The sequence below is a fragment of the Gorilla gorilla genome, chromosome 1 (genome assembly GCF_029281585.2).
Source record: "Gorilla gorilla gorilla isolate KB3781 chromosome 1, NHGRI_mGorGor1-v2.1_pri, whole genome shotgun sequence".
NCBI lineage: Eukaryota > Metazoa > Chordata > Mammalia > Primates > Hominidae > Gorilla > Gorilla gorilla.
In genome coordinates, this window is record NC_073224.2 from 59,755,866 (window position 1) to 59,776,640 (window position 20,775).

A 20,775-nucleotide genomic window follows, 5' to 3' on the forward strand; every position below is an offset into this window, starting at 1 on the left:
TTCTCAGCTTTTAGATTTACGAAACAAATAAACTATTGGTTAGAAGTTACCCAGTCTGTGATATTCTGTTATAACAATGTAATATGGACTAAGACACCCTCCTATTAAGTGAAACATTGTTCTCTCAGCTTACAAATTTCTAAAGCTCTAAAAATCCAGAGTTCTAAATAAAACTGAGTTAAACAACACCTGAAAGAATAAAAGAAGTAACTACAGAATTGGCTACATAATGGCTACTTTTAGCATAGATGGATGTTTGAAGAATATATTCGGGAAAATTATGCTTGCTTCATTCACATATAGGATATTCAAATTTCCCTTCCTGACAGATTGCTCGAAATGGTGGTGATGATATCATCGCTTTATGTGGGAATTTACACTGAAATTCAACAGCATCCCCTGTTTTTGCATAGAGTTTTCCATCGTTTCTCCATTTTAACTGTATGTTATTTTTGTTCATGTTTTCTTCAGATACCACACATGGATCTGAAAGAAGAAATGGTAAAATAAAATAAATAAATAATAATACATCTTTACCTTTCATAGAATAGTGAAATTGCATTTAAGAATATTTTGGAATTAAAATGATGAAAAATATTAATATTTATTTAAAAAATAATATTTATTGAGTTATTCTTGGTACTGTTCTTAGCACTGTGTATGGGCTACATATGAGGAAATGAATGCTAAGAGATTTTCTCAAGGCTACACAGTTTAGTGAGTGTTTTGAGCCAGAATATGGATCCTGCCAGTATGAGTTCAGAACCTGAGCTCTTAATTGCTATACTTTACTAAAAACTCTACTAGCATGAATGTTGTTTGTTTAGATGTCCCTTTTTATAATGTAATTATTTGTGAATCTTAACTTTTGTGAAACCTTGATTTCTGTAGAAAAAACAATGTTATCTTCTTCCCTGACCACAGATATCACTCACTCTTTCTTAAAATCAGCACTTTATATATATATTTATATATATTATATATAATATATAATACATAATATAATGTGTATAAACATACATTTATATGTATGTTAATTGTAATATATGTATGTTAATTGTATACATGTTACATACAATATATATCTAATGTAATGTAATCAATTTATATCTAATGTATAAATATGTATCTGTATATTATGTATAATATATGTATTATATATAATGTATAATATAATATATTATACATAACATATTATATGTATAATATATTATACATAACATATTATATGTATAATATATTATACATATATGTATACATATATGTATATGTATCATATGTATATAAGTATACATATATAATACACACATACTTATGTATATTTAGATATATGTTACATATGTATATGTGTATACATATATGTTAAAATATATGTAATATGTAACATATTTATATTACATATGCACACATATATATGTAATTATACACTTGTATGTATATTAGAGTGCTTAACTCTCCACATCCTTGCCAAGTCTTTATGTTATATACTTTTTTCTTTTTGCCTATTTCCTAGTTGAACATTGACACTTCACTGAAATTTTATGTTCGTGTAGACAAGCATTTTTTCATGTTTGCCATATGTTTTTCATTTTCTGTTTATGTACCTTACATAATTTTTATACTGAATTTTGATTGATTTGTAAAAATTCTTTTGTGTTAAGCACCTGAGAATATTCTCCATAAATATTGCTTGAACCCGGGAGGCGGAGGTTGCAATGAGCCGAGATCACGCCACTGCGCTCCAGCCTGGGTGACAGAGCAAGACTTTGTCTTGAAAAAATAAAAATAAAAAAAGATGCTATGTCAAAAAACTGCTATTAAAAATATGTAATGGCTCCCTACTTCATTCAATACCCATGAACCATCCAAATAAATTTATGTCTGGTTTTGGAAAAAATTATATCTTTTTTTTTTTTTTTGACGGAGTTTCACTCTTGTTGCCCAGGCTGGAGTGCAATGGTGCAATCTCGGCTCACTGCAACCTCCACCTCCCGGGTTCAAATGATTCTCCTGCCTCAGCCTCCCGAGTAGCTGAGATTACAGGCACGTGCCACCCACACCTGTCTAATTTTGTATTTTTAGTAGAGATGGGGTTTCTCCATATTGGTCAGGCTAGTCTCGAACTCCCGACCTCAGGTGATTCTTCCTGCCTTGGCCTCCCAAAGTGCTGGGAATACAGGCATGAGCCACCATGCCTGGCTGGAAAAAATTATTTCTTCAGAGCTGTCTAATCTTAATCTCCTATCTCATGGGAAATAAAATTATTTTACATTTCATAGTTAGATCATGTTTCCTTGAATTTTCCAGATATCTATGATGGGTTTTTTTGCTTGTTTGTTTTCGTGATTGTGTGTTTGTGTTTGTTATTATTCAAAATACTGTTTATTTTTGCTAGAATGCCCTTCCCACAAACTCTGATTGTCAACATGGTACACACTTTTTAGGTTACAAATTTTGTTCTTACTTTTCTTTTGGAAATTTATTTTATGATCACTGGCCATGATAATTTCTGCGAATTTTAAATTATTGGACCATCTAAAACTTGGCTGTACTTAAAATATTAGATAATGGCATTTTTGTCTATCTATCAATCACTCCAAGTTAAATCCTAGAAGTTATCTTTGAAACCTAGTTTTTCTTCATTCTAGCAAAATTGTTCAGATGATACTTCTGCCTTATACTAACTCAACACTTTCTGAGTTCAGTTCCCACACAATTTTAATGATATCCTGGGAGAGGGGCTCACATAGAGTAGTGGTTTGAAGCACTGTATAGGCCATAGTGGCATTGGGGTAATTTGTTACTACAGAAGGTGGAAGAAAGAGACATCATCAGAAAGATGAATTTTCAAGACTATAACAAACTTCTGGTCTAGCCCTGTGAGGTACTGGGCAATAGTGAGAACTGTTGCAGGAACAGATCCTTATTACCATGGTGTCTCTTTTGGACACCAGAAAACAGAGGGGTTTATGGAAATTCCAGTTTTCTTCCACTTATTATAGAGTAAACTGACGTTCATGCTTTTCCCATAATTGGTGTTATTAATTCGCCCCATATCTTTGTACTTTGTCCCTTTTAGTTTGTCATGACCGATAAAAGAATCTCCTTTTAAGCCCTAAAAGTGAATCTCCAAATTTTCATAAGGAGTCTACGATGTTAATTTTTTTAATGCCACAAAGTGCACATGAATTTGTGGAAACTTAATATGTATATGGGCATTATTTTGTAGTAGAAAAAAATAGGGTGAAAAGAAGGGATAGTGAAGATTTAGAAAGTGGCTCAGTAACTCTTCCAGATTTTCTATCTCTCCTGCTAGAAATTCTGCCAACATGCAAGTAAAAAGCCATGTCAGTATTAGTCAACTAGGTGTTCTACTAGGGAAAGCTTTCAGGTTTACAAGTAGAACCTTATATAGTATTAAATGACAGTTTTCCTAGACCAGTGTTTTTCAAATGGTCTCTGTGAGAAGTTCTCAGGTAGATGCTTATAACATGAAACAATTTAATGGTGTGTGAATAGGCCCCATAAATAGCTTTGGACTCTACAGAATTTCATAATGCACCTTATCACATGTAGGTCTTTAAAATTTTATTTATAGTTTTTAAATAAATTTTTCTCACTTTGCATAAAGCAAATTTTTCAAATGTTTCTTTGTATGTATTTACATTTGACAGGAAAGATTTTGACTGAATGAAACTTAAGTAAGGGTTATTCTATGAAATTAGTCCATAAAAATTACATTATAAATATTAAATCTCAGATTCCAAGAGAATATTAAGAACTCACCTAGGCATCTTGGTGGTTCTGACCACTGTTTATTTCTGCATGTTACAGTTACAGAGCCCTGGAGTTTATAGAAGGACTGGCAACGGTACGTCACTGTTGACCCTGGAGGATATACTGATAATGGGAATGAGGTGGTATCTCCATTGTTAATAGATGGAGGGGGCCCACAATATGCAGTAGACTCTGGAAAACAGCATTTATTTGTTGAGACATTATGTTAGTTTAAACAAAATAATATAATGAAGCATCATGTATCATATCTTTAATATAAGGTGTCTGGAAATTCAAATAATTAATTACAGTATTTCTGTCATAAAGTCTGATTCAAAACATATTGTAGCTCCTTTCATGTTAAAGTGAAATTCATATAAAATACCGGGAATGCTTTTTATTGAAGGCAGGAGAGACAGGTGAGTAAACTTCTGGTCTAGGTTCCTCCTCCACCCCTTAATATTTAATTGTGACTTAAAGAGGAAAGGTAAAAGTAAATAACTTTCTTACTGTTTCTAGTCTCAGGGTAATTATTACTTTATGCAAATAGCATATACCAACTAGTATATGATCATAAACTTGTAGTTTTACTGAAAATGAATTGCAGACACACTCTTCTGCATTTACTTTTTTGATACCAAATAATATTGTAGGTATCTTTCCCTATCAATAAATGTTTCAGCTTCATGCTAATGAAGAGATTTTGGGGAAAACTAAAAAAAGTAACAACTTCATGCTAAGATTGGCTGGAATACGTTCAATTGTACTGACTGATCTCCCTTTATATATCACCAAGAACATAAATATGAAATCACTAAGTAATCCTATCCCAAATTGCTTGTACATCCTCTAGTTTCATTGAGTTACTGTCCTTGCTTTCCCAGATTGACTTCTTCATGATGACACTAGATTCTTTCACCTTTAAACTAGTAAAAGATCCTTCTTCATGAATTATCTCCTTTCTTCTGTAATATCAATGTCTCCCTTTCCACTTAATCATTCACCAACCTACAAACATGCTGAAAATGTCACAATTCAATAAGGTAAAATTTCACTTTCTCCATATCTTCTATCCGGTAACTGCCTCATTTCTCTATTCCCTTTCGAACACCTTTACTTGTTTCTCATCCTCCATGATCTTACTTTATCACCCCACATTCTTTCTTGAACACACTGCAATTACTTACTCACCCCCTATGGAAATATCTCTAGACAAAATTACCAATGGTTTTTATTTAGATAAATAGATTGTTCAATTATCAGGCATCTTGTCCAGCTCTAAGCACTCTTTGCCATATCTGATGTTTTGTCAAGTAATATTTTGAAATATGTGCTTTTGAAATGCAGCCATGTAGCACTTAATGACAAGAAGATATTCTGAGAAATGTGTCATTAGGCTCTTTTTTCCTTGTGTGAGAATCATGGAGTGAGCCTACACAAACCTAGATAATGTTGCCTACTACACACCTAGGCTATATGGTGCAGCCTATTGCTCCTATTGTCCCCAAACCCCTGGCTGCAGACCAGTACCCTCTGTGGCCTCTTAGGAACCGGGTTGCATGACAGGAAGTGAGAGGCAGGCGAGTGAGCATTACTGCCAGCATTACTACCTCCTGTCAGATCAGCCAGGGCCCTAGATTCTCATAGGATCTTGAACCCTATTGTGAACTGCACATGCAAGGGACCTAGGTTGCATGCTCCTTATGAGAATCTAATGCCTGATGATCTGAGGCAGAGGAGTTTCATCCTGAAACCATCCCCCAACCTCCTCAGTCCATGGAAAAATTGTCTTCCACAAAACATGTCCCTGATGCTAAAAAGGTTGGGTATTGCTGTCCTAGGCCACAAACCTGTACAGCATGCTACCATACTGAACACTATAGGCCATTGTGACATGATGGTAAGTATTTGCATATCTAAACATATTTAAACATAGAAAAGGTACAGTAAAAATATGATAGAAAAGATTTTTAAGAAGATGTAGAAATTTCAAACTTGTTTCTTCTATGAACACTGTTGGAGATAACTCTTAGAGAAACTTTTAAATGACAGAATTGGTTACTTAGTGATTTAAGGCTTTGGGGTACAGTGCAACAGATTAGTCATAAGTTCTTGTTTCTTTCTTTAGATAAAGCAAAGGGGATTAATAACCTCTTTTTAAGTGAAATTACTTAGAAATAAACTACTAACCAACACAGCGTGGTAATGATTGCCATCGTCCATCTTTACATACAATTTCTTTTGCTTCTGGAAGTAGATAGTTTTCTTTACAGAGAACAGCTACTTTTTCTCCATCCTGATAATTCACTGTGGTTGTCATATTCTGAGCATTAGGTATCTGAGGTGGCGGTGGGCAGAATTGTTCCCTTTTTTCTACAAAATATTGGAATTAAATTATATGATTAATAAAAGTTAAGTAAAAACAGCTCAATAGGGTAGTGTTTCAGGAAAATGGAAGATTCAATGACACACACACACTATGTCTCTCTATCACTTTTTCTTTCTCTTTCTTTCTCCCTATATATAAATGTTATAATAACAAATATTTTTGTGTCACTATAGTTTACAGTTTAAAAAGTGATTCTTTTTGTTATAACCATTAGTTTAAAATTTTTCAGATGCTCTCTTGTATCTCCTGTTCATTACTCCTGTCAATTCTCTTGTATAATTTACAAATAAATTTCTTTAATTTTTTTCTAACTAACCCATATGATTCAAAAAGTTATGTACTTTGAATTTAAACAATTTAAAACTAAAAATAAAAATGACAACAATCAGAAATAACTATGACTTCCCCTAATAACTGAACCCTAGATCTCAATAAAGGATTTCCATGACTTGCATTTTCTTGTAAACATGAGAATGGCTGGTAATGAACATAACTGGAATGCCTCCGTTGGACTAGGAATTAAATTCTTTTTTGGTTGCTTGGCTTATTCTTAGGGAAAAGTTTTAAATGGTCAACTTGGATGCCAAAGCGTTTTCTAAACCTCCTGACCCGGGCTCATGCCCTTACAGTGATCTCCTTCATCTCATGTTTTTCCAGAGTGGTGGCTACTGTCTACTAACACTTCCCTTCAAAATGGTGGGAATTGAACAATGAGAACACATGGACACAGGAAGGGGAACATCACACACCGGGGGCTGTTGTGGGGTGGGGGGAGGGGGGAGGGATAGCATTAGGAGATATATCTAATGCTAAATGACGAGTTAATGGGTGCAGCACACCAACATGGCACATGTATACATTTGTAACAAACCTGCACGTTGTGCACATGTACCCTAAAACTTAAAGTATAACAATAATTAAAAAAAACATATTCAGTGAAAAAAAAATTATTACATTGAAAGTGCTTTTTTTTTTCCTCGCTATACTATTTTCATTTAAAAATCAAGACAGAAGAGTGCATATCTACTCTTTCCTGGTTTAGCTAGATTAAAAAATATAATAATTATATACAACAGATCTTTAATAAATTATTTGAACAGAACCTGAGGTCAGTATAAAATAAGCCAAAACATACATATTGTCTAAAATAGGAATTTTATACTGGATTTTTCCTTATTTTTTCAAGGTCAGAAAGGCAAAATAGTGCAAATCTAAACAGAAACTGTTCCTGTGGAAATCTAGATAGATATCTGGAACTGGGGCCCACTGATGCGTATTTTATGTTTTATATGACTCGTCCTACTTATTTACTGGTTTAAGAAAAGCGTGAACTTAAAGTACTTAGTTCCAGATGCATCTTATTCTAGTCAACCATTAACAAGACCAGTCTTTTGTGATCAGTGTTGTTTCAGTAATTAACTGCAAAAGAAAATAAAATTAGCCTGATATTATTATTGTTAGTATACATTTTTGATTAGCAAAGTTTGGTCATGAGTTTGAAGAAAGCCTATGAGAAGCACATGAAAAGAGGGTATCAGGCACATTTGATAGATAGATGGGTCAGTTTTCAATATTCTTTATTATTTAGAAGCTCTTCTACTTAGATGTCTTATTACCTCTTTGTTTAGGTATTTTGTAAACATTTTGGAAACTAAACATTTTTGTTGTTTATGAATTTCTGTTTGGTGGTTTAAGTATTTTTATTTAAATACATAGTCACAAAGATGAATACTTATTGAGTATCATCAAGACTCTTTTGAATGAGCCTCAAGGCCTGTGCTACCAATCTAGGGACTCAGCAGTTACCTGCTATGAGCCTCCTAGATGTCCCAGTGCCAGGAAATAGGGAAGCTGAAGGTGTCTGTAATCTCAAATGTACAAATAATAATGAGAATTTCATCAACAAAGTCCCAACTAAGTGAGTTAGATATTCAAATATCACACATATACTATTGTTTTTATATTTTAGGTAAAAAGAACATTACACATAATGATCTCAGTTGCCCACCTTACTTTCCTTTTAGAATTGGACATCTGTTTAGAAATTTCTGCCTAGTAAAGACAGAGTCTAGTTGAAACAGCACTGATATAAAAATCTGGAAACAAGTTCCAGTCTTGATTTTGACCAAATAACTTCTTGAAGCCATGTATTTCTGATGCATAAAATGAGAAATTTTATTATTTTTCTCAAGAACAAGCAAGGTGTGTAACAAATATTTGCCACCTAATAACGTTCTTACCTAATTTCCAGACTACTAGCTACCAGCTCTTCTCAAAACTTTAAATAAGGCTTCTTCCTTATTTTGATACCTATGACTCATAGTATTTTCCTTCTCTTTATGCTTGTAATTTATTTATTTAAAGAATTGAACTCATATTATTATTCCCTGTATTTCAGTTTTCATCTACTCTTTGGTTGTAGAAATGTTTATTTGTGTATGCACACCATTCTTGATTAGAGTCAACTCATTTAGACAGCTCTGCTTATTAATCTTTTCAAAACATTAGTTTCATATCTTGGATTAGTTGGAAATACAAGGTTCTATTTCATTTTCTTCTGCTTTTACTTTTATTATTTCCTTTTCCTCCTAATATCTGAATTCATTTTCCCCCTAGCTTTTTAGGATATACATATATATTATACACACACACACACACACACACACACACATATATACATATATACATATATGTGTGTGTGTATATATATGTGTGTGTGTATATACACATATATATATATATATATATACACTTTTTCCCAAAATAGATAAGTTTAAGACTATGAATGCCACACCATTCTAAATTTTGGTTAGGTTGCATCTCATAGGTTTTACTACGTATCCTTGTAATTATAACATAGTTCTTAATATTTTAAACATTACATCACTAGGTTATTTGGAAGTAAATTATTTCCTTACCCAAAATGAAAGGTAAGGAAGTGGATAACTTTTTATACACTTTTAATGTTATTTGTTTGTGGTTACAAAAAGTCATCTATAGGGCTTTAATATTTGAAGTTGTGAGAATTATTTTGGGCAGAATGACTGGCCAATTTAAGTAAACATTTCATGGACACATAAAAGGCTTCAAACTTCTTTCAACTATCAGAATATTTCTCTTCCTCAAATAGAAAAAATATATAATGAAATCAAATATTTTATAAACATAAAAATGTTCCAGTTGCTTTAAACAAATTGTAGTTATCTTATCTTTTTGAAATCCTTATGTATTTAAGTTTAAGAATATATTCCAGTATTTTTCCTCACAAGTTCTAATGACATCACACTTTTTGCTATAAATTAGTATTTTATCTCATTAATGTATATTTTATATGATTTCTTTCAAATTATGACCTTGTGTGTAAACTCCTATCCTTCCTGTGTTTGCAAATTTCTTTATTTTGGAATCATTAGTGAATTATATTGGTATATAGAATGACTGGTTGCCAGTTACTTTCACTGAGCACTTTGAAGAGATTATCCTATTTTCTTCGGCTTTTGACGTTGCTGATGAGAAGTCTGCAGTCTATCTTCTCTCTTTTATTGTCATTCCTTATAAGCACATTGTTTTCTCTAGTTCTGGTTTATTTTAATCTAATATGGTGCCCCATTTTATAATTACTTGTAATTTATAATCCTATTACTCAAAGTAAATGATTTGAATATAAGCCTTCGAGGAATGTGAGACTTTTTCTTAGGGAAATAATTGATTACTCAAATATATTTTCTTTCTCAGCCTACTTTTTACTCAGCCTACTGTCTGGTCCAGAATTGGCAATATCTGTTAGTTTTGTTTCACAGTGCATAATTGGGGTTTTAATTGTTTCTTAATGTCATTGAAGATTAAGTTTTGTTCTTTTTTTACAGTTCTTTATTTCTTTTTTTCTTTCAAGGTTTTGTGAGACTGTAATAGAGTAAAAACAGCTTTACTCTCTCATCTTTACCAGAAAGCCAAGGCTTTTAAAGAATAACATTTGTCTGGAAAGAGTATTATAACTAGTTTCTAACTTTACTATTAGCATAGAAATTATATGCAACAATAAATATTTAATTTAAAAACATTCTAATTTCAAAATAATTTTTCTTGTAAAGAAGCAACAAGATCAACAAAATGTTTTAAACAAATCTTACCTGTGCAGTCTAGTTCAGGATTCCATTTCCCGTTTATACAGACTGAGTGCCTGTATCTGAAGATGTCTGAACATCTGTAACGTATTCTAGAATTATGATTAAATTCTTTCCCAGATAGCTTGAGTAATGTTTTTATATTAACTCCTGCTATTTTGCACCTCTTAAGTTGGTGTGTTGCTATAAAAAATAATATTAAATAGAAACTAAACAATTATGTCAATAAAATATCCGCAATATTAATAGCATAATTATGTTTGATGCTTTTAAGCAACATCACAAAACTTATTCTTGATCTCATTGCACAAAATAGAAAATGCTGTTGGAAAAAGAAAAAATAAAACAAAAAACTGTATCCCATCTTTGAATGACAGGAAAGTAGGTCAGAAAGTTTTCTGGGAAATGAAAGTGCAAGATAGGTTTTCCTAGTGGGAGTTTTGACTGAAAGATAGTTCTTAGGAAGCTACAAATGAATTGTTAGAGGCTCTGAAAATGTACACATGTATGATTGTTTTGCACTAAACTATCTTAAATATCTTCAAAACATTTAAATAATAAAAAGAGGCAATACGTGGGTAAGTCTGTAGGAAGCAAAGCATCAGTAAGAGATAGATCTGGGTCCCCCTTGAGGTTCAATGACTCACATTTCAAAAGCTCAGCAAAAACTCTGACTCAGTAAGTCAGAGTATTCTCAGGGGAAGAACTCACTGATAATAACACAACTGAGCTTCAGAACATAAATTCCTACTAAGCCTCTTGCTTGTGTAAGTAGTTCTCATTGTTACATTTTTTTCCCGTTTCCCATAAACATGTAGATAGTTATGGAGCCTTTTCCTTAGTGTGTAAAAGGATGGGATAATGAGACATGGAGTGTGCTCTGCTACTTCTATGCTTACAGGTGTTTTTCTGCAATAGTTTCTATTTTTAATTCACCCCATATGGGGCTAGAGGTTGATATTTATGTACTCCTTGCATAAAAGTTGATGACCATGAAGATATATGATCTACATCTTCCCATAACAGCGTTCTGGCTCCTGGTAGTGGAAAACATTCCCTCACAATAGGTCATCACAGATGGCCACTGACCAGGTATTTGCTGGGACAACGGGTGGCAACACCTACAGTAATTTTTCCCAGCAATGGGTGGGCCAGTTGATTATCCAAAAGTCCAGGAGATGGAGAGAGAGGCGGTTCTGTTTCAGTTTCTGTAAGGAGGAAAACAGCAGCGGAAAGTCTGCTTGTCTTTAAAGTTCAAAATTAGAGGCTTTAATGTATTGAGGTTGCTAGAGATAGGACAAAAGAGGCCAGGATCTGAGGGTGTCGGGAAAAAAAAAACCTGCAAGTACTTAAGTGTCAAGGCTGGAAGTCCTGAGGCTGCAAGGTAAGAGTAGAGCACACAGGCTGATAGACTACTACTACTTACTACTTACTACTTCTGTGGAGGAAACCGACAAACTAAGTAGATAATTAGGAATAGAAATAAGAGAATTATGGGGACAGAAAGAGCAAGGATCATGCCTAGTTCCTGGGTCCTAGTCCCCTACTCTTCTTCTATGAAGGGATTCCAAACACTCTGGAATTTAATAGAAGTCAAGCTACATTGTTATTTTTTAGGTTGTTCTATCTGGAACATGCTGAGGTAAAGACTGAGTTAAAGCAATGAAATAAAAGAAATTAAATTGCCATCATTTGTAGAAATACAATATCCAAATTAAATATTAGAACTAATACAGAAATTCAACAAGGTTACTGGAAACAAAAATAATGTATGCAATTAAATCACATTCTTGCATATAGAAAGTATAACTATTCAAGCATATACGTTAATAAAAGTTTCCATTCATCATGCCAGAAAAATCCCAAATAAATTGGTGAAGAAATCTGTGCAGTAATAACAAGAAATTCATAAAACCATATGGTAAAGTTTAATGTAAGACCTGAATAAATGGATTGACATATTTTACTTGTGGAAGGAAGAGTCAGTATCAATAAAATTGTAATTCTAGCCAGATTTATACACTTTATACAATCCCAATCAAAATGATAAGTAATCAAATATAAAGTTCAGGAATGTTTTCTCACCAACACACATAGGAAGCTCTGTCCATATTCCATTAACACAGGTAATCATGTTATTTCCAATCACTGCATATTCATTTCTGCAATTCACCTCGACTGAAACTCCATGTTGATAGGGAGGGACAGACAGCTGAACATAACCATACTCGAGTTCAGGTATGTATCCACATGTTTTCACTTGTTCTAAGAAAATGTAATAAAATGAGTGCTTACTCTGAAAATATTTTAAATCTCTTTACATGTGTATTTATATATAAGTGCAAAGTAATAGTAACTGTCCTGTTTAAATGTTAATATTTATTTACCAACACAAGTGGGTAAAGTTGTCCATTCTCCATCCACACATTGTATTTTCTTAGGCCCGTTTATTATAAAATTAGGATTGCAATCATATTCCACTACTTCATTGTGTCCATATTCCTCTTTTCTTATCTCCTTAACTTCACCATTGGAGAGTTGAGGAGGTGGACCACATGATCGTACTTGTCCTATTATAAAGAAACCATAAATAATGCTTAAATTGTCTTATAAGTATAGCAAAATGTGGAGTTACTAAATTTTTGACTTAGAAATTAATTGCCTTTATATTGCACTTCTATTTTTGGGGACATGTGTTTTTTGCAGTGTACATAGTGTATTGACTGCATTCGTTTCCTCGAATATTGACACTTTTCATGATGAAAAATTTTGAGCAAATGAAAGGAGAAAGAATGCATAATGAACACTTATAAACTGATTACCTAGATATAAAAATGTTACACTTTGCCCTATTTACTTATTTTTTGTGAAGTAATTGAAAGTAAATGACAGTGAAATTTTAGTCCTAAATTCTTCAGAATGCTATCTCATAAAGACATTTGCCTACATATACAAAATATCTTTTTACATTTCACCAAATTAATATTTTCTTAGTACAATCTTATATCCTCTCTATATTTAAACATCCTGATTGTCCATCTTTCCCAATATTTTGTAGGCTGTTTATTATAATCAGGATATTAAGTTGTACCCTTGAAGATTTTTAAGTAGGTCAACAATCTGAAAGTTATATAAAAGTAAATAGTTATCAAATATGTGATATAATATACATATGCAATGTATAGTTATAACTTTTATTAATATCTATAAATACTTTGATATGGATTGGCTGTGTCCTTACCCAAATCTCATCTTGAATTGTAGCTCCCACGATTCCTATGTGTTGTGGGAAGAACCTGGTGGGAGGTAATTGAATTATGGGGCGGATCTTTCCTGTGCTATTCTCATGATAGTGAATAAGTCTCATGAGATCTGATGGTTTTATAAAGGGAGGTTTCCCTGCACAAACTCTCTTCTCTTGTCTGCCATCATTCGAGATGTGCCTTTCACCTTCTGCCATGATTGTGAGGTCTCCCCAGCCACGTGAAACTGTGAGTCCATTAAAACTCTTTCTTTTGTAAATTGCCCAGTCTTGGGTATGTGTTTATCAGCATTGTGAAAAGGGACTAATACATACTTCAAATAATGTGATAAGCCATTTTTGATAAAAATAGTGCCATCTGAAGCAGGTATAAATCATCACTGTTTTCTAATGAATAATTCGTCTATGCAATGACTTATTTTCTTAATTACTTAATAAAATATAACATTGTTCGTACAATATTTCTAAAAAGTATAAATTTTTTATTGAGCTAGATGGAAAAATCCTAAGATGTCTCAATTCCAGCTACTATATTTTGACCTATAAAATCCTATTATGTATTTTAAAACACAGAAGTAGAATTACTCCTTGATTACGGACACCTAAATAATCTATGCAGCTCAATTACTATAGAACTGCATCCTTTCTCCTTTGCCATTTTACCACTTTGTCAGATTATAGATGTAATATAAGCTCCAATAAAAATATATGGGCATTATTATAAAAATCAAATTCTTGTTTCATCACTTCTAAAATAAATACTGACCTTTGCATGTTGGAAAGTTAGGTGACCACCCAAATTGGTAACATTGAACTGAATCTGATCCAACTCTTATAAGATTTTTTCTGCAGGAGAATTTCAACACAACTCCAACTTTGTAGCTTTCTTTTTTTGGCTGAGCATCTACATTGGCTTCTAAAATTGGAACATGACATTCTTCTTCTAAAAATAAAATTAAATGAACATATGTGAATTTTCATTGCAGAAACAAATTTAATGTGTGCTATATAAAAATAAGATGCAAGGGGCTTCATATACAGAGTATAAAATATATTCTTGCCTTCGAGAAAACATATAGACTAATTATTTATACCCAACAAATATATCTAAGACCCCTCAGGCAAATTGGGAAACTGTATATAGCAAGGTAACATTTTCTATGAGAATCTCTTCAGGATTGTAGTAAGAATGTCCTGTGAAGTTACTCATACAGTAAATTATTTAATTTGTTTAATTAGCAATATTAGTTCTAATTTTATTGTTTAATAAATAAGTTTAATAACATTATTTGTTTATAATACAAAATAGGAATTTTTTTTCTCACTAAATCACAAAAAATTCCTTCAAGTAACAAAATAAAATTGCAACATATTTAATTACTTTTTGTAAAATAAAAAAAATGATGTGTAAAGAGTAGATATGTGGGCCTGACATGGTGGGTCATGTCTGTAATCCCAGCACTTTGGGAGGCCAAGGTGGGCAGATCACCTGAGGTCAGGAGTTCAAGACTAGCCTGGCCAACATGGTGAAACCCTGCCTCTACTGAAAATACAAAAATTAGCCAGGCATGGTGGTGGGCGCCTATAGTCCCAACTACTAGGGAGGCTGAGGCAGGTGAATCACTTGAACCCAGGAGGCGGAGGTTGCAGTGAGCCGAGATCGCACCACTGCACTCCAGCCTGGGTGACAGAGTGAGACACTGTCTCAAAAAACAGTAGATATGTGAAACACCCAAACAGGATACAACTAATAAATGTTAAGTTGAAGGGAATATTTAAAAGCAGATTATTCCCAATTTTACAAAAGGGTAACTAAATATCAAAGACTTTTAAAAAACCCATCTAGGTTTTTTGAATCTTTCCCTTATACTCAACTCTATCACTAATATGTTTGTAAAAACTAACTCATTATGAATATATTCTGATTCAATTAGAAATAGATATGTATATGAATATGTGTGTTTTTCTCATTTAATAATCTTTCATTAATGGTTAGTTTATAAAATTATATATTAATTCTTGTGTAAAATAAATAATTGACATTCAAGACAAAAATAATCTGAATAAATCAAGCATACACAAAAATAAAATTGAAATATGTTCTAACTAATAATCTCATAAATATTTTCAAACTAGCTAGTTTTATATACTGTTATTGGCACTTTAATGTATTGATCACAGTTTACTTGAGCAAATCCCAAGAGAATGTGTCTTAATTCACTAAAATAAAATGTGTATCTCTAAATCTCTGTTTTTTATTCCAGTATTTTGCATGACAGTTCTTTATTGGTTGTTTATAGTCTTTTTTTAACTAATTGTTAAAAACAAAATGCCATTGAAAATAATTGATCTTGATTCTGTTCCAAGATGGCCGAATAGGAACAGCTCCGGTCTGCAGCTCCCAGCATGATCGATGCAGAAGATGGGTGATTTCTACATTTCCAACTGAGGTATCTGGTTCATCTCACTGGGACTGGTTGGACAGCGGGTGCAGTACATGGAGCGGGAGCCAAAGCAAAGCAGGGCATTGCCTCCCTGGGAAGTGCAAGGGGTTGGGGGATTTTCCTTTCCTAGCCAAGGGAGGCCCTGACAGACTGTACCTGGAAAATTGGGACACTCACACACAAATACTGCACTTTTCCAGTGGTCTTAGAAAAAATAGAAATGCAAGGGGTTGGGGGATTTCCCTTTCCTAGCCAAGGAAACCCGTGACAGACTGTACCTGGAAAATCGGGACACTCACACACAAATACTGCACTTTTCCAGTGGTCTTAGTGGTGTGTCCAGTCTCCAGGACACACCAGGAGACTGTATCCTGTGCCTGGCTTGGCAGTTACCATGCCCACAGAGCCTTGCTCACTGCTAGTGTGGCAGTCTGAGATCGACCTGTGAGGCAGCAGCCTGGCAGGCGGAGGGGCGTCCGCCAATGCTGAGGCTTGAGTAGGTAAACAAAGCAGCTGGAGAAGCTTGAACTGGGCAGAGACCACTGCAGCTCAGCAAGGCCTGCTGCTTCTGTAAACTCCACCTCTGGGGGCAGGGCATAGCTGAACAAAAGGCAGCAGAAACTTCTGTAGACTTAAATGTCCCTGTCTGACAGCTCTGAAGAGAGCAGTGGTTCTCCCAGCATGGTGTTTGAGCTCTGAGAACGGACAGATTGCCTCCTCAAATGGGTCCCTGTCCCACGTGTAGCCTAACTGGGAGACACCTCCCAGTAGGGGGACAACTGACATCTCATACAGGTGGATGCCCCGCTGGGATGAAGCTTCCAGAGGAAGGAGCAGGCAGCAATATTTGCTGTTCTGCAATATTTGCTGTTCTGCAGCCTCTGCTGGTGATACCCAGGAAAACAGGGTCTGGACTGGACCTCCAGCAAAATCCAACAGACCTGCAGCTGAGGGACCTGACTGTTAGAAGGAAAACTAAAAAACGAAAGAAATAGCATCAACATCCACAAAAAGGACATCCACAACAAAACCCCATCTGTAGGTCACCAACATCAAAGACCAAAGGTAGATAAAACCACAAAGATGGGGAGAAACCAGAGCAGAAAAGCTGAAAATTCTAAAAACCAGAGTGTCTCTTCTCCTCCAAAGGATCATAGCTCCTCACCAGCAACAGAAGAAAGCTGGACAGAGAATGACTTTGATGAGCTGACGGAAGTAGGCTTCAGAAGATTGGTAATAACAAACTTCTCCAAGCTAAAGGAGGATGTTTGAACCCATCGCAAGGAAGCTAAAAACCTTGAAAAAAGATTAGATGGATGGCTAACTAGAATAAACGGTGTAGAGAAGACCTTAAATGACCTGATGGAGCTGAAAACCACGGCATGAGAAATACGTGATGCATGTACAAGCTCCAATAGCCGATTTGATCATGTGGAAGAAATGGTATCAGTGATTGAAGATCAAATTAATGAAATAAAGAGAGAAGAAAGTTTAGAGAAAAAAGAGTAAAAAGAAATGAACAAAGCCTCCAAGAAATATGGGACTATGTGAAAAACCAAATCTATGTTTGATTGCTGTACCTGAAAGTGAGGGCGATAATGGAATCAAGTTGGAAAACACTCTTCAGGATATTATTCAGGGGAACTTCCTTAACCTAGCAAGGCAGGCCAACATTCAATTTCAAGAAATGCAGAGAACACCAAAAAAATACTCCTCGAGCAGAGCAGGACACATAATTGTCAGATTCACCAAGGTCGAAATGAAGGAAAAAATGTTAATGGCAGCCAGAGAGAAAGGTTGGGTTACCCACAAAGGGAAGCCCATCAGACTAATAGTGGATCTCTCAGCAGAAACTCTACAAGCCAGAAGAGAGTGGGGGCCAATATTCGACATTCCTAAAGACAAGAATTTTCAACCCAGAATCTCATATCCAGCCAAACTAAGCTTCATAAGTGAAGAAGAATTAAAATCCTTTACAGACAAGCAAATGCTGAGAGATTTTGTCACCACCAGGTCTGCCTTACAAGAGCTCCTGAAGGAAGCACTAAACATGAAAAAGAACAACCAGTACCAGCCCCTGCAAAAACATGCCAAATTGTAAAGACCATCTATGCTAGGTAGAAACTGCATCAACTAACAGGCAAAATAACTAGCTAACATCACAATAACAGGATCAAATTCACACATAATAATATTAACCTTAAATGTAAATGGGCTAAGTGCTCCAATTAAAAGACACAGACTGGCAAATTGGATAAAGAGTCAAGACCCATCAGTGTGCTGTATTCCGGAGACCCATCTCACGTGCAGAGACACGCATAGGCTCAAAATAAAGGGATGGAGGAATATCTACCAAGCAAATGGAAAGGAAAAAAAAAAGCAGGGGTTGTAATCCTAGCCTCTGATAAAACAGAATTTAAACCAACAAGGATGAAAAGAGACAAAGAAGGCCATTACATAATGGTAAAGGGATCAATTCAACAAGAAGAGCTAACTATCCGAAATATATATGCACCCAACAGGAGAACCCAGATTAATAAAGCCAGTCCTTAGAGACCTACGAAGAGACTTAGACTCCTGCACAATAATAATGGGAGACTTTAACACCCCACTGTCATTATTAGACAGATTAATGAGACAAAAGGTTAACAAGGTTATCCAGGACTTGAAATCAGCTCTGCACCAAGCGGACCTAATAGACATCTACAGAACTCTCCACTTCAAATCAGCAGAATATAGATTCTTCTCAGCATCACATAGCACTTATTCCAAAATTGACCACATAGTTGGAAGTAAAGCACTCCTCAGCAAATGTAAAAGAACAGAAATCACAACAAACTGTCTCTCATACCACAGTGCAAGCAAGTTAGAACCCAGGATTAAGAAACTCACTCAAAACCACACCACTATGGGGAAACTGAACAACCTGCTCCTGAATGACTACCAGGTAAATAACAAAATGAAGGCAGAAATAAAGATGTTCTTTGAAACCAAGGAGAACAAAGACACAACTTACCAGAATCTCTGGGACACATTTAAAGCAGTGTGTAGAGGGAAATTTATAGTACTAAATGACCACAAGAGAAAGAAGGAAAGATCTAAAGTCAACACTCTAAGATCACAATTAAAAGAACTAGAGAAGCAAGAGCAAACACATTCAAAAGCTAGCAGAAGGCAAGAAATAACTAAGATCAGAGCAGAACTGAAGGAGATAGAGACAACAAAAGCCCTTCAGAAAATCAATGAATCCAGGAGCTGGTTTTTTGAAAAGATTAACAAAATAGACAGACTGCTAGCAAGACTAATAAAGAAGAAAAGAGAGATGAATCAAGCAGATGCAATAAAAAATGATAAAGGGGATATCACCACCGATCCCACAGAAATACAAACTACCATCAGAGAATACTATAAACACCTCTACGCAAATAAACTAGAAAATCTAGAAGAAATGGATAAATTCCTCGACACATACATCCTCCCAAGACTAAACCAAGAAGAAGTTGAATCTCTGAATAGACCAATAACAGGCTCTGAAATTGAGGCAATAATTAATTGCCTACCACCCAAAAAAAGTTCAGGACCAGACAGATTCACAGCAGAATTCTACCAGAGGTTCAAAGAGGAGCTGGTCACATTCCTTCTGAAACTATTCCAATCAATAGAAAAAGAGTGAATACTCCCTAACTCATTTTATGAGGCCAGCATCATCCTGGTACCAAAGACTGGCAGAGACACAACAAAAAAAGAGAATTTTAGACCCATATCCCTGATGAACATCGATGTGAAAATCCTCACTAAAATACTGGCAAACCAAATCCAGCAGCACATCAAAAAGCTTATCCACCACAATCAAGTTGGCTTCATCCTTGGGATGCAAGGCTGGTTCAACATATACAAACTAATAAATGTAATCCATCACATAAACAGAACCAATGACAAAAACACATGATTATCTCAATAGATGTAGAAAAGGCCTTTGACAAAATTCAACAGCGCTTCATGCTAAAAACTCTCAGTAAACTAGGTATTGATGGAACATATGGCAAAATAATAAGAGCTACTCATGACAAACCCACAGCCAATATCATACTGAATGGGCAAAAACTGGAAGCATTCCCTTTGAAAATCAGCACAAGACAGGGATGCCCTCTCTTACCACTCCTATTCAACATAGTGTTGGAAGTTCTGGCCAGGGCAATCAGGCAGGGGAAAGAAATCAAGGGTATGCAATTAGGAAAAGAGGAAGTCAAATTGTTGCTGTTTGCAGATGACATGATTGTATATTTAGAAAACCCCATCATCTCAGCCCAAAATCTCCTTAAGCTGATAAGCAACTTCAGCAAAGTCTCAGGATACAAAATCAATGTGCAAAAATCACAAGCATTCCTATACACCAATAACAGACAGACAGAGAGCCAGATCATGAGTGAACTCCCCTTCTCAATTACTTCAAAGAGAATAAAATACCTAGGAATCCTATTTACAAGGGATGTGAAGAATCTCTTCAAGGAGAACTACAAACCACTGCTCAGCGAAATAAAAGAGGACACAAAGAAATGGAAGAACATTCCATGCTCATGGAGAGGAAGAATCAATATCGTGAAAATGGCCATACTGCCCAAGGTAATTTATAGAGTCAATGCCATCCGCATCAAGTTACCACTAACTTTCTTCACAGAATAGGACAAAACTACTTTAAAGTTCACATGGAATCAAAAAAGGGGCTGCATTGCCAAGACAATCCTAAGCAAAAAGAACAAAGCTGGAGGCATCAGGCTA

General features: G+C 34.8%; 1 protein-coding gene across 1 annotated transcript in view; it reads right to left on the reverse strand.

Annotated features, from left to right (window-relative positions):
* Window positions 1–251: 251 nt before the first annotated feature.
* CFHR5 (complement factor H related 5) overlaps window positions 252–20,775 on the reverse strand; it is a 30,762-nt gene continuing 10,238 nt past the window's right edge. The window contains exons 4-10 of the mRNA XM_004028089.5: window positions 14,319–14,495; window positions 12,678–12,860; window positions 12,376–12,555; window positions 10,297–10,473; window positions 5,968–6,150; window positions 3,787–3,969; window positions 252–486 (exon numbers count right to left, since the gene is read on the reverse strand). Of these exons, the coding sequence (XP_004028138.4) occupies window positions 290–486; window positions 3,787–3,969; window positions 5,968–6,150; window positions 10,297–10,473; window positions 12,376–12,555; window positions 12,678–12,860; window positions 14,319–14,495 (1,280 nt within the window). The 3' untranslated portion in view covers window positions 252–289. The remainder of the gene's footprint in view (window positions 487–3,786; window positions 3,970–5,967; window positions 6,151–10,296; window positions 10,474–12,375; window positions 12,556–12,677; window positions 12,861–14,318; window positions 14,496–20,775) is intronic.